Source organism: Oryx dammah, unplaced genomic scaffold (genome assembly GCF_014754425.2).
Source record: "Oryx dammah isolate SB20612 unplaced genomic scaffold, SCBI_Odam_1.1 HiC_scaffold_25, whole genome shotgun sequence".
Lineage (NCBI taxonomy): Eukaryota > Metazoa > Chordata > Mammalia > Artiodactyla > Bovidae > Oryx > Oryx dammah.
In genome coordinates this window covers 10,570,181-10,583,881 of record NW_024070209.1, presented here as the reverse complement: position 1 = coordinate 10,583,881, position 13,701 = coordinate 10,570,181, and the positions used below count along the sequence as shown (strand labels likewise).

The 13,701-nt window shown below is 50.2% G+C and overlaps 1 protein-coding gene across 3 annotated transcripts in view; it reads left to right on the top strand.

Annotated features, from left to right (window-relative positions):
* TET3 (tet methylcytosine dioxygenase 3) overlaps positions 1–13,701 on the top strand; it is a 110,710-nt gene that overhangs the window by 16,064 nt on the left and 80,945 nt on the right. For 2 of the 3 annotated variants that reach the window (XM_040223847.1, XM_040223849.1), the window contains one exon: positions 2,368–2,424. In XM_040223847.1, coding sequence (XP_040079781.1) covers positions 2,368–2,424 — 57 coding nt within the window. Of the gene's footprint in view, positions 1–1,969; positions 2,058–2,367; positions 2,425–13,701 lie in introns of those variants that run through there. The other variant, XM_040223850.1, reaches the window with a different exon arrangement.

Below are 13,701 nucleotides of genomic sequence, written 5' to 3'. Positions count from 1 at the left end.
GGAATGAGACATGCCTGGCTTGGAATTCTAGCTAACCACCCACCAGCTGTGTGTTGACGGGCAAGTAACTTAACATCTCTAAGCCCATTTCCCCATAAGGTCGTGTGTGGAGTAAGTCAGATGAGATGCTCCCACAGTGTGCTGGCACAGGGCCTGGTACGTAGCAGGGGCTTGATAAACTGTGGCAGTCGGAGCAGCAACAGTGTTGATCGTTATTATCCAAGCAGTGTTAGTTGCTCTTATCCAGCAGCAGACTGTGTTTGCGGTGGGTGGGTGGGGCAGGGGTTTTGGGGACCAGGATAAAGGAGGGGACCTCGCTTGGCCTGGCCAAGGTCAGAGCTAAGGAGAGCAGAAGCACACGGCTCAGGACAGTGCCCCTTGGCCTGCTTTGTCACCTGCCTTCCTCCCTGCCCTAGGGAGGAGCCCAGCAGGGCTGCCCTTTGTCCCCAGAGGTGAGGCAGGTGTGGTCCCTGGTGCCTCCTGGAGTCTCCTCACCAGAGACCAGCTTTGCTGTCTCTCCTAGGACAGCTTGTCCCATTCTGAGTGCCCCCTTGGAGCTTCAGGGACGGGCGTAATTGGGCGATGTGGTGGAGTTGGTAGCAGAGCACAATGCTGAACACTCTCACACATCCTGGCTAGTCCCGCAAGCCATATCTGCGAGACAGAAGTAGCACACCACGAGCGCTCAGGAACAAAGCGTGGTAGTGGGGCACCTTCAGTGTGGCAGGCACTGTGAGGCATTTTTTCAGCCTCCTCATAACTGTGTAATGAGGTAGCTGCTATTGCTCACGAGCAATACTAATCTATAAAATAGAACTACAAATAGGCTGAGAGAGATAAGGTACCACCACCAAGGTCCTGCAGCTGGATAGCAGAGCCGGGAACTGACCCAGATGCATGAGTACCAGAGTCCACGTGATGGTTCCCCTCCTAGAAGGTGGAAACTCTGGGGTGTTGGCTACAGGGAGGGCTTGGGGTGAAGCAGGATGTCTCTTGGGTTGCCTAGGAACTGCAGGGCTTTCCTCTCCCCATTCTGTTCTCCTTCAGTCTCCTGGGCATTGCAGCCTTCAGAGGCTCAGAGTCTGGGCTGCCTCCTCTCCTCATGGAGAGCCCTGAATTCTGGGTGTGCCACCTCCCATGGCCTTTCTGAAAGAGGAGGAAACATTGCGAATGGTGGCGGAGGCAATGCTGCCTGGAGGGGGTGGCCTATGTTCAAGCCGCAGGGGTAAGCGATAGTAGGGTTGAGGTGTGGGTGTTTGTGAGCAAAGGAGGGCAAGTCTGACTTGGTGAGGCTTTGAGCCACAGGCAATGTTGGCTTCAAGAGGAAATCTGTTGATGGGAGGTGGGGAGGAGATGACTGCACAATGGTTGAGAGTCTGGTCTTTAGTGCGGGACAACCTGGCTTGGAGTCCCAGAGCTGCTATTTTCTAGCTGTGTCACCTTGGGTAAGTTACTTCACTTATCTGGCCTTATTTCCTCATCTGCAAAACGGGGTAAAAGGTTCATACTCCAAGGCTTTTCTTTTCCTTGGAGGATTGCAGGGGCTGTTGCTTTTATCATAGTGCCTGGCACTGTCCTAGCTGCTGCTAGGATGAGGCAGTTTCCTGGGCCAGAGAGCGGCCTGAAGGGGAATCCCGCCAGCGTCTGCTCGACCCCGAGCGTAGTCAGTCTTTGACCCTGGAGATGCAGAGGATGCCTGTGGGTATTACCTTCGGGTCCTCGACTCTGAAAGAGACGGGGGGTGCCCCGGGATCCCCAGCCTGCCGGGGAGCGGCTGAGGGCCTGGGCCGGAGCCAGCCCGGCTCCGCGGCACCCTTGGCGGTGCCCCCGCCTCCCGGCCGGGCAGGTCCAGCCCCCCGGCGGCCCTGCCCCCGCCCGGCCGGCCGCGGGGATTGGCTGGCGAGCGCGCCGCCCCCTCCACACCAGCCTCGCCGGCGGCGGGGAGGGGAGCCAAGCCGGCAGCTGGCCGCCGCCGCCTCTGCAGTGCCTCCCTCCGTGCGCTCCGGCGGGGATAATGGGAGGCCCGCCGGCCGATGCACCAGAGGAGGCCGGCCGAGGTAGAGCGGGCAGGGCGGGGAGGGACGAGGCCAGACCGGACGCAGGAGGAGGGGCCGAGCCCTCCTGGATCTTGGGAGGGTGGATAGGGGAGAAATGAAAACAAAAACACTCTTGAAGGCGAATGAGTCCATCCACCGCGCGTCTGGGTGGCAGCTGGAGGCAGGAAGATGGTCTCTGCTATCCTTTCTTTCAGAGGCCCCCCTGCCTTCCCATCTCCCCTTCCCCTGCAGCGTGCTGGGAGCAGCAGAAGGGCTTCGCTGCTTTCCTGGTGGTGGCCTGGCTTATCAGTTTCTCCGGCTTCTTTTGCAGGTGGAAATAAAGGCTGGTGAAGGAGCCGGGCCGTGGGGACAAGGAGCTGCTGTCAAGGTACCTTGTGTGTGTGTGTGTGTGTGTGTGTGTGTTAGAGGTGAAGTGTTTGACTGGATTGGATAAAAATAAAGGGTCTCCTCTGGTGATCCCTTAATCTCCCACTGTGTGTGTAGCAGCAGCTGAGGGGGAGGGGCGGCGGGGGTGTAGGCGGCCAATGAATTCTCAGGCCTGTGTGGGTTTTGTTTGGATTCTTTTTGCTTTCTCAGCTGGATGGTTTGGGTGCAGTTGGGATTGGGTTGGTTGAACTGTTTTTTTTTTTTTTTTTTTTTTTTTAAGACACACAACCCACTCCCCACCCTTGCCTCTGGAAATCTCTCGAGAATGTCCCTGGCACTGTTGGTTTGCATCCAATCTGCAGAAATCCCCGGGGTGGGGTGGGGTGGGGGCTGCGGAGGGGGGAGAGTTGCGCTCCTGAGTCTGAAGCTGATAGGGTGTCATTAGTCATGCTGCTGTCACCATGGAGATGGCTGGAGAGGAGAGGAGGTGGTGGGGGTGAGGATATTTTGGGTAGGGTGGGGGCTGATGCAACATCATGACTGGGAATCCTGCAGGCGGTGGGCTGCTGTTACTCTGTGCAGATGGGTGTCTGGGGGACTCGGAAGGGAATGTTACCAGGTGCGTGGGAAGTGGAGAAGGGGATACTGAGCTTCTCCGTGTGGTTGTCTTCAGGCCAGGGCTGGGGTATTTGGGGCAGGGCAGAGTCTGGAATATAAGCCATTATAAGGAAACACAGATGTTCTTCCCAGGTTGGCAAAGGCCAGGATCAGTAGGTTTCCTTGGGCTTTGCCCTGTTTTCAGGGCTGAGGATATGCTGTGAGTTTGGGATTACTCAGCAGTATCTTCTGCTGGCCCAGAGTGAAGAAAACAGAGCAAGAGGCAGCTCAGAGTGGCTGCCTCTCAGGTCAAGAGCAGAGAGGGGCTGGGGAAAGAGAGTAGGGACAGGTGGGAGGCAGGACTGGATGGGACTTCTCCTAGGAGAGTGGAGCCCTTTCCTGCCCCTGCCTCAGCTCTATCTTCCCCTTCAGCCCCTGGAGCCTGTGAGGAGCTGGGGGAGTCTGGCTGCTTGGGTAGCAGGTGGGCAAGCTGCTCATGTCCCCAGATGCCCTTAGATTTTCCTCCTGGGAAATCCTCCTCTGACTTCCTGGGAAAACTATGGGAAGCTCCCTGGAGGTGCTGAAAGTGCCGCCGTCCCTGCCTGGCCGGGATGCTGGCCGGGAGGGCCTCCGCTTTCCCAGGCAGTTTGGGGGTTCCTGGGTGAGGCCGTGGGGTGGATCAGGAACCAGGGTGGTTCCCTGGCCTCCTCCCAGGGAACTTACAGCAAGGAAGTGCCTGAGGGAGGGCAAGAAATTTACTTCTGGGGGAAGGAGAAGAGCCAGGTGGCACTGGCTGCCCTGGAGAGTTGGGCGAGGCTTGGTGAGGCTGCAAGTAGTGGGTGACTGCCTGGGACTAGACCGTGGCAGGCCCCTGAGGCAAGCAGAGGTGGCTGATACTGGCTTTGCTGTGGGTGGGGAGGAGAGAGCTGTGAGCTCACTCCATGCCCTTTATCCAGAGCAGAACCCCCAGGTTCCACCTCCACTTGTGCCCCTGACTGCCCACTGCTATAGCCACCGGTGGTGCTGTTGAGGGCTGTGGACACGGAGATTGTGCGCCTGCTCTGCCCCCACTCTAGAGAAAGCAGGACAAGGGGATGAGGACAGATGGGCCCAAGGAGCGGGCAGCTCCCTCCCTTCTCTGTGTCTTTGGCCTTGTCCGCCAGAGCTTCCCTTTCTGCTGAGAAGAGGGACTGCTGGCAGGTTTGTTTACTCCGGAAAGCACCCCCTCCTGCCTAGCGATGGCTTCTCTTCAGCTTTCTCCAAGTGTGTTCTCCATTCCTCCCTGCCTGCATTGTGCCAGCCCTGCCACCCTGCTGGGATCTCCCAGTCTAATATCTCCCTCCTTAGTGTTGTGGGCATGGAGCAGGGCTGCCTGGGAAAGTAGAGAAGGCCCTTCACCCGTGTCTTCCTCCTTCCCGCTTCTCAGCATGGGGCCTGAACTGGTGGTGTTTTTAAAGCTCTGAGGTGTCTGTGCTTGTTTTTATTGTTGAGTTGTCTCTTGGAAAGTCCTAGCTTCCTCTTGGCCCAGCTTGGGCACTGCCAGCAAGTACTCGGATCTGAGCCCTCTGTTCCTGGTGCCACCTCCCCCCGCCATGTAGTTCTCTTGCATAGTTTAGTGTGGTGTTTCACATATACCCTCGGAGAGCGGTTTTGTGAGATCCTCTTCTGTCAGAAGGTGGTGCTTTAGGAAGATGTGTGTGGTGTGTGAACTCGTTCAGAGCAGTCAGAGACTCTGGGACACAGGGCAAAGGGGGTCTCCCGGGTTGGGGGTTCCCATGGGAGGGGCCCAGGATGGGGAAGCTCCCTGGGTGAAGAATATCCAGCAGCCAGTGGGCTTGTGCACATCTAGCAGGTGCCGAGTCCTGACAGGGTTTCAAGAATATCCGTGACACAGAGTGTGTGCCATGCCCAGCACAGGCTTTTAAAGTTGAGCTTGATGAATGCAGCTGGTCACTATGCTGTCTGGGCGTGTTGCGTGTCTACCTATGATATCCCAAGGAACATGCCGTAGCACAAGCTGTTGTCACCTCCTGCCTCTTGGCAGCCTGGACAAGAGTGAGTGCCCAGAGCCGCAAGCACCAGGCTCTTGGGCTTCCCACGCTGCTCCCACGCTCTGCCCCATGGGAACCCTCGATTGGCTGAGGATGTGTGGAAACTATTTTGGGACTGTGCCCAGGATCTCTGCCTTCTGTCTCTCCTTTGGACCACTGCTCCTTTTGTCAAGGATCTGTGATCCCCAACTTTCCACACACTGTGGGGCACTCCTCCTAGTTCTTTCCTGCCCGCTCTTCCTGCTCTCCAGCCCTTTGTGAGGGTCCAGCGGGAACTCTTCTATCTCTGAGGTATTGTTTACAAGCGGTAGTGAAGCTGGGCAGATGTGGAAGCAGGTGAGCATATCAAGCTAGGCTAGGAAAGGAACCAACCAAGGGGATCTCAGAGTTGAGTTTGAGGATGGAAAGAGAGGGCTTCCCCATGCATAATAAGTACAGTATTAGAGTCCCAGAGCTCAGATCCACCTCCGTTGTGACCCCAGCCATTTTTGAATGTTGTGGGAGATGGGGGAAACTTTGCAGTCCAGGTGGGTGAGTGAGTCCAAAGGAGAGCCTTCCTGCCCCTGAGCTGCCTGTAAGGCCACTGTGATGGCTCCTTGGCCCCCTGGCTGGGCTGGCTGAGGAGGGGCCTAGGTGCTGGGCTCCCTTCAGCTGCAGATGGACATTTCTGCTAGAAATGGTTATTGTGGTGTTGCCAAGTCCCCTCCCATGCCCCTGAGGCTGTAGCAAATGGTTTGGCTGGCTGGGGATGGGGCAGTAAGTGCAGGGAGGGGCCTTGTTTTGGCTTAGTTTTGGGGCCTCTTGTCTTTCCCATCCTGACCTCCTAGGTTTTAGGCCTCGTTTTCTCTTGTCCTCGGGCATCTGGCAGTCAGCTGAGGACTCCCCTTGTTATAAGGCTGTCTGTAGCTGCTAAGGAGGAGGTAGCTTCCTTACAGATTAGTTGAGGAAGCCTTTGGGCAAATAGAGATGGGGGTGGCTGAGACAATTAAAATCTACAGATTATCATGCTGTCCAGAACTGTGACCCTGTCCCCATTCACCTTATCTCTGTTTCTTTCTCCCTTTGTCTTTCTGCATTTACTGTTTACCGTGTTCTATGTATAACACTAGGTCCTGAAAAATAGGAGACATCATTACGATGTGATAGTCACAGTATCACTGGAAGCAGGAGACATTGACTAAATTGCCTAAAACTGTAACACTGAATGGGAAAACCAGCTCTGGCAGTTTTTTTTTTTTTTTTCCCCCAATGCAGTGAACGCTTTTGATCTTTGTGTTTGGGATTGTGAACTTGCCCAAGAGAGAGGAAGCCTCTCGCCCCCCACCAGCCCTAGCTCTTTACATCTACTTTCATCACAGACTCAGTGGACCTCAGGGGACTTTGAAGGAACAATCAACATACCAACTGTGTTTTCAATAAGTTGGCGTTTCTGGGATCTGGCGATTACAGATTAGGGTGGTGGGGTCAAGAAATGGACCAGCTAGGACAATAGCTTAATTCTGAAAGGAAGATGTTGGCTTTAGCTGCGTTGGGTTTGAGATTCAAGAAAAGCTGGAAGGAAATACTGTGCTGGGACCATTTACCTCGAACCCCAAATTGTCTTCTACTCATTCGAAGCAGTAAGCAGCCCTCACTGGTTTAGGAGCGCCCATGAGACCGCTGACTGGGAAGAGGAGGGTGAGAAGTGCAGTTGTGCAGTTACTTTTCCTGTCTGATCCCACCTCTCCTGTTGTTGGGTTCTGTCATTAGCCATTTGGCAGTGCCTGGACTTTAGTCTTCTCTGTAAAATGAAGGTGTTGTTCTCAAACTAATGGGTTTGAGGGTCAGTTTTCCTAATTTCCAAAATATTGCAGACCAAAACAGCTCCTTCTGTACGTAGAGCTGGCAGCTCTCGCCATGCATAGCTCCCTTCAGGGGTTCAGCACCGTCCAGACCAATCTGTGAGCCATTGAACGAGGTGGTCTGGCAAATGTACTCAGGGATGGTGCAGGAAGTTCACCTCCCTGTGCTAGTTTCTAAAGGCTTCCTCTTGGTTCCTGTGTTTATGTTGTGATGAACTGGTGATAACGTTTATGGGTCATTCCTTGAACAGCATTACTTTAGAACTTTGCTTCTGGAAGAGCAGAGGGTCTTTGTTTTGACCCCTCTCTTCCGTACTCTCCATCTTGAGGACAGAGCCACTACTTGGAAAAGTAGAGATCTTGCTACTCCAGAACTCTCTTGGAGTACCTCAAAAGATTTTACTTGCATCATAGCCTCTATAGATAAGGTTGCCTCCTGTCTGTCCTTTTATCTCTGTAAGTCTCAGTTCTGATGGTAGATTGGCGGGACTCTGTGTGTCTGTGTGTGTGTGTGCGCGTGTGCACGTACAGTTAAGGTTGAGGCCAGGCCCCTGTAGTTGCCAGAATAGACTTGGGCCCTGCCAGACTCCAAGGCTCTGTTGCCCTGGCGGGGTACCTTGACTTCTGAGCTTCTTCCACTTGGTAGCTCTTGATAACATAGAGAGGTTCAGCCCCTTTCCCCTGAGGGCTGGTCACAACCTCTGCCCTGATTTCTGTAAGGATGAGTCTCCTAATATTTCTGATAGTTTTGAGTTCAGGAAGCTCCCTCCTACTTTATGTTACTCCCTTAGCCCCCCACACTCTGTAGTTTTTTTTTTTTCTTCTGCTTAAGATCTTTGACCTTTTCATTTAAGATGCTGAAGATTACAGAAAAAGTTAAAATATTAATTGCCTTCTATGCCAGCTGCCTTATCCTGGAGGAGGGGAGGGGAGGGTCTAAGGTGTAATATTGTCATGCCACAGAAATATTCCTTAGGAAGCAGACATTCCAAGGACAGTGAGATTAGGGTCTGAGCAAATCCTGGTTACCTCTATGACCTGGAACTCTTGTGCCCTTGGTGCTTAAGTAATTGGATTTCTCAGTCCCATCTCCAAGCATTTTCCATGTGTAATCCGAACCTCATGGACCTGGCAAGGGAAACAAAGACACTGAAAGGGTTTTCAGCTTGTCGCTGACAGTGAGCTGCTAAGCTCCCGGCCCACTTGACTGAGTTTTCCTGCTTTGCCTCTGCAGCATCCACACCACTCCCAGTGTCCTCTTCCCCGGGAGTCTGCTCTTAGCTTGCGGGTCTTGGTTCCCAACCCTGCCAAACAGATGGAATTTCCAGCAGGAGCTGTTTCCTGCCAGTCCACCTTCCCATGCATTACGGGGAAGGTTCTACCTCTGATTACTGCTGGCCACTCTACAGAAGGCGGAAGAACCCGGGAGGCTCGTAACTCCGGACAGGCAGAAACCCTGAAAGGGATTCAGGCTGATAGCCTCATCTGAATCCCCAGACAGACTCCCTTTGCTGCACCTTCCCCATGGAGCGCGACCCTGGGTTAACTCGTTTCTCTGTTGGCTTGAACAAGTTCAGGCTGGGTGAAGAGGACGCTGCCTGACTGTCCAGGCCCTGCTGGACCCAGAGAGGGGAGACTGTGCCTTCCCAGTTGGGATCATTATTGCCGTGCCCCCGAACTCCAGTGGGGGAATACAGAAATGGATTTTCAGTGGAGTGCTGGAGGCTGTGCCTGAGAGATCTGCACCCTGTTTGCTGGCACTGCCCATGCCTTTCTCTCCTCCCTCTGTGCTCTCCATCCTGGCATGCTCTTCATGGTCTCAGCCCACCCTCACTCTCACCCCTCGTCCTGTGAGCTTAGCCCTGTAGACTAACTGAGGGCCTCTGAGAATGCTGCTTTTCAGAATATGGGCAGAGGCCTCCTTGTGTTGAAATTATCTAGGAGCTTGTAAAAATGCCGTGGGACTGCCAGGCCAAGAGAGCCATCTGTTGGAGTCACACCTTAGGTTCCTGCCACATAATTAGGTGGAGTGGGTGCAGGACGGGTGGGAGTAGGGCCCCTGGAGGTGTGTGTTTGAGCCCCTTAGCAGGTGTGTCTCATAGCATCCTCTTTACTGCCCCTACCGCTTGTCCCTGAGCCGGGTCCTACCCGATGACTGAGCTGTGCCCTGACCTTTGCCCTGTGGCCCTTTTCCCCTGCTGTTATTTCTCCTGGGTTTCCTGTTTTCCAGCTGTGGGTTCCCGGTGGTGTCATTTGGACCCTGGGTAGTAGTTAGGGCTTGGTTCTGGGGTTGTGTGGTTGGAGTGGTGTCTGTCTTGGGACGGTATTGACAAGTGGTCCGGCACAGTCTGAACACCCAGCTGGGAGCCAGAGCCCAGGACTCTGTGTCCAATCCCTGGGAAGCCCCTCCCTCTTACTTTCCAGAGGCTGCTTCCTTCATGTGGGGGGCATCCCTCCTCACTGGAGCTCTGCTGAGGTCTAGGGAAGCCGGATATGGAAGAAGACCTGGGTGGATCAGGGCACTTCAGCCCTCTACACTTGCTCCCCCTCCCACAGCCTCCACCAGGATGGGCAGGGGCCAGGCTTCAACTTGCCTCAGTGGCTGGGCCCTCTGGTCCAGCTACTTTATTGCATATTAGAATCTCTGTGGAGCGTTTAAAAAAGAAATTGTTGGTGTCTAGGCCTCAGCCCCTGAGAATCTGAAGTAACTGGTCTGGGGTGGAGCCCAGGCACCAGCGTTTTTCAGAGCTCTCCAGGTGATTTAAATGTGCACTCAGGCTTGAGAGCTGCGGCCCTCATTTGATTTGGCTTTCCCTGTGTCTCCTATATCCTTGGATTGCCCTGGAATTTTTTTTTTTTCTCATCTATTGATAATTTTAGTGAGACTATTTGCAGGCTCTATTAAGACAGTGAGACATGTCAGACAAAATACTGGGTGGAATGCTCGTTTCCATGAAACTGACCCATAAGTTCATATTAAAGCCAGAACTTTAGAAGGTAGTTCTGTAGCTGATGACAGAAACTAAGTGTTCTCCTTTCAACTTTAAATTTGAAAAAACTTTTTATTGAAGTATAGCATACACAAAAGCACATACTGTGTATAGCTGGTGAGTTTTTACAAAGTAAGTACAGCTGTGTGACCAGCGCCTGAACCGAGAAATGAGCACCCTCACCTCCCTGCCATTGTTCAGTATTTCTGTGGTATTTGCGCAAAGCAGGTGAGGCTGTGCTTAGTACGAGACTGTATACTGGCTTTGGACAGGCTTCAGCTTGTCCTCTGCCAGGAGCACCTTTCCACGCCTGTGTGGGCGTTCCTGAATGGGAGCGGGTTTTGTGGCGATAGGGTGCAGGGCGCAGGCTCCTCCCTGATGTTCCTTTTTACTCTGTCTCCCTTTTACTTCCTTTTCCACCTTGGCCTTTAGGCTTGCCAGTCCTCAATCTTGGCTAAATCCAATAGTCTATAACATTTTGGGGCTTTTATTCGCTTTTTTGATTATACAGATGCTACATGTTCTTTGGAAACATTAGAAAATAGAAATAAATAGAAGGGAAGGAATATGTCCATAATTCACGACCTGGTTAATCACTTTAAACTGGAGTAGCCCTCTACCCTTGACTGTATGCACACTAGACGCTTGTTCTGTGTCGTTTACAAAAAGAGTCATGCTGTATTAGAACCTATTTTCCCCCACAAGATAACGAACTGCAGTTTACCTGTTGAGCAGTTACTGTGTGTGTGTCATGGGGTGAAGTTTTCATAGTTCTCTGTCTCTTGTAGTTCTCATTACAGCTCCAAGGCAGATGGTAACTCCACCTTTCAGATAAGAAAACTGCAGTTCGGAACAGTAGTATGACCAAGGGCCAATGTTTCATAATGGGGTGGAACTGGAATCAAGGTCAGGGATATTCCTCATCCCCCCTCTCCCCGCCCCAGGGATATATTTTCAACATGGTTTGAAGATAAAAGATATTTCTCCTTCACCTACTGATAACATGAATTATGTTAATACAGTTCTTAATACTGAACTGTCTTTGCATTCCTTGAATATACCATAATTGGAAATGGGGAGTTTTTGAAAACATGCTGTTTTGGTTTGTTAACATGGGAGTTTGGAATCTATATTTGTGAATGAGATCGACCTATAATTTTCATTTTGTGTTTTCATTGTCAGATATTGGTATTAGAGTAATGATAACTTCATATAATACAGTGTGAAACTTTTATTCTTTCTTTATGCTCTGAAATAGTTGAAACAATCAACTATTCCATCTGTTCCAAAAAAACAGATTTTTTTGGAAAAAAATCTGATGAAACTGCCTGAGCCTGGTACCTTTTTGAAGGCTGGGTCTTTGCAGCTTCCAGAGTTCTTTCCCTCTGTGGCTGTTGGTACATTTACTTTGTCTTTCCATGAGATCTATTTTTCAGGTTTATTCCTAAGATGCCTATATAGTTATTGCTTTTCAGTTTCCTCAGTAGCTGTGACTTTTTTCATTTTCTTGATTTCTGATGTTGCATATTCGTCTTTTCTCTTTTCCTTCTCAGCTTTGCCAGTTTTCTGTATAAAAGAAGGTAGATTTGTCAGTTGCGCCTTCTGTTTTCTGAAGTGTTAATTTCTACTTCAGTCTTTATTAATGGTCTTTTTCTTAGGTTTATTTGGTATGTGCTTTTTCTAGATTCTCAGTTGGAGCCTTAGGACACTATTTTTTCTGTCTTTTTCTGCTTTTTTCTTCTTTGATCACAAACACATTTAAAAATATGACCTTTTCTCTACGTTGCACTGTGGCCTCATTCTCCAGGTTTTGCTGTTTTATGTCTGCTGGCGTTCTTGGGGAGGTGCTGATGGCTTACCCTGTGGGAAAATAGCAAGTCCCAATGTAGCCTGACTACCTTCCTCCTAACATGGGCCTAGCAAAGAGTCCCTGTATGTGGAAAATGGCAAGACCAGACAATGCAGCGCTTGCTTACTTGTCTCCAAACCCCTGGGAAGGGAACTAGTAATAGTTTATCAGCTTATTAGACAGAACCTGTGGAAAACTTTGTTTTTAAACCTAATAAGCACTATCGGTTTGAATTACTAGGACCAAAGCGTATCCTAAATCCAAATGGAATTTTCGGTAGTATTTAAAAAAACCTCACACATTAGCACCAGAGAAAGTTAGAAGCTGAGAGGAGCAAGAGAGAAATGTTTGACCCAGAGCTCACAGCCTAGCTGAGCTGGCTTAGACTGCAGCTTCAAGCCTTGCTCCTGCTTCTTTCATGCACCTTTAGAAACTATGGCCCAGTTGGTGTCCCTGAGGCTGTGAATAACGTCCTCAGATGGAGAGGATGGTGGAAGACAGGTGAAGCATCCATAGTGCTAGAAGAAACAGGGTAGGCATCTGTCTCCAGTGGTGGTCCACTGAAAATCCATCTCAAGGGTGCTGACGACAATGGTCCCCGCTGGGACAGTGGATCCTCCACTCTCTGAGACCAGCAGGGTGTGAGGCGGGGAGGCCTCTGTACCCAGCCTAGACTTGTTCAAGCCCGCAGAGAAGGACCAGGCCTGGGGCTTACGCTAAAGGGAGACAGTGCAGTACCTTGGCCATAGAGTTTCTCACCCTTTATCTTCACTCCCTAGAGAACAGTCAAGGCCAGGGGGAGGGTTTGGGCAGGGGACAGAGAAGGGATGAACTTCAAGTTCAACCTAGAAACCAGTGGCAATATTACTACTTTTTGCTTTTTTTCCAAATGGAAAAGAAATTTTTGAACTTTAAATAAAATAATACATGCCCATTTAAAGAAATAAAATAATGTCAAAGTATGTAAATCAGAAAATGAAAATCCCTATATCTTTTCCATCACAGTATAATCTCTATTTGCAATTGAAAATGAGTACATGACTCCAAAATGAGCACATGAACTTATTGCCTTTCCTGCAATCACGTGTTTATACCATGCCCATTTTGGGGGTTATGTTTTCTTTTAAATGGAAAATGATTTAAAAATCAAATGTTTAAAACAAATGTTTTAAATAACATTTATAACAAACATTATGTTTTGTTTTAAAATTTTTATTAGAGTATGCTGCTGCTGCTGCTGCTAAGTCGCTTCAGTCGTGTCCGACTCTGTGCGACCCCATAGACGGCAGCACATCAGGCTCCCCCGTCCCTGGGATTCTCCAGGCAAGAACACTGGAGTGGGTTGCCATTTCCTTCTCCAATGCGTGAAAGTGAAAAGTGAAAGTGAAGTCGCTCAGTCATGTCTGACTCTTAGCGACCCCATGGACTGCAGCCTACCAGGCTCCTCCTCCATGGGATTTTCCAGGCAGGAGTACTGGAGTGGGGTGCCATTGAGTATAGTTGATTTAAAATGTGATATTAATTTCTGATGTACAGCAAAGTGAATCAGTTATACATATGGGGTCATTTTTTATTTGCTCATAATATGCTGAGGCCATCTTTCCATGTTAGTACACTTATCTTAACCTTTTAAATGGCTGTGGAATCTTTCATTTTAATGGTTTATTGTAATGAATTATTTCCTTTTGGTGGACATTTGTAGTTCCAATTTCTTGCAATTATAAATAATGTTAGTAGTTTACATATTTGTACATATATTTTGGGGTTATTTGTTCAAGTATTTGTATAGGACAGTATCATATAAATGAAGTTTTAGCTGGCATCACCAAATTACCCTCCAACAGGTAATTTGATAATACCTATCAAATATACTCTCCTACTAACACTGAATGAAAAATGATCAGTTTTTAATTTTTATCAAGTTGGTAAGTGAAAAAAGGATCTAACATA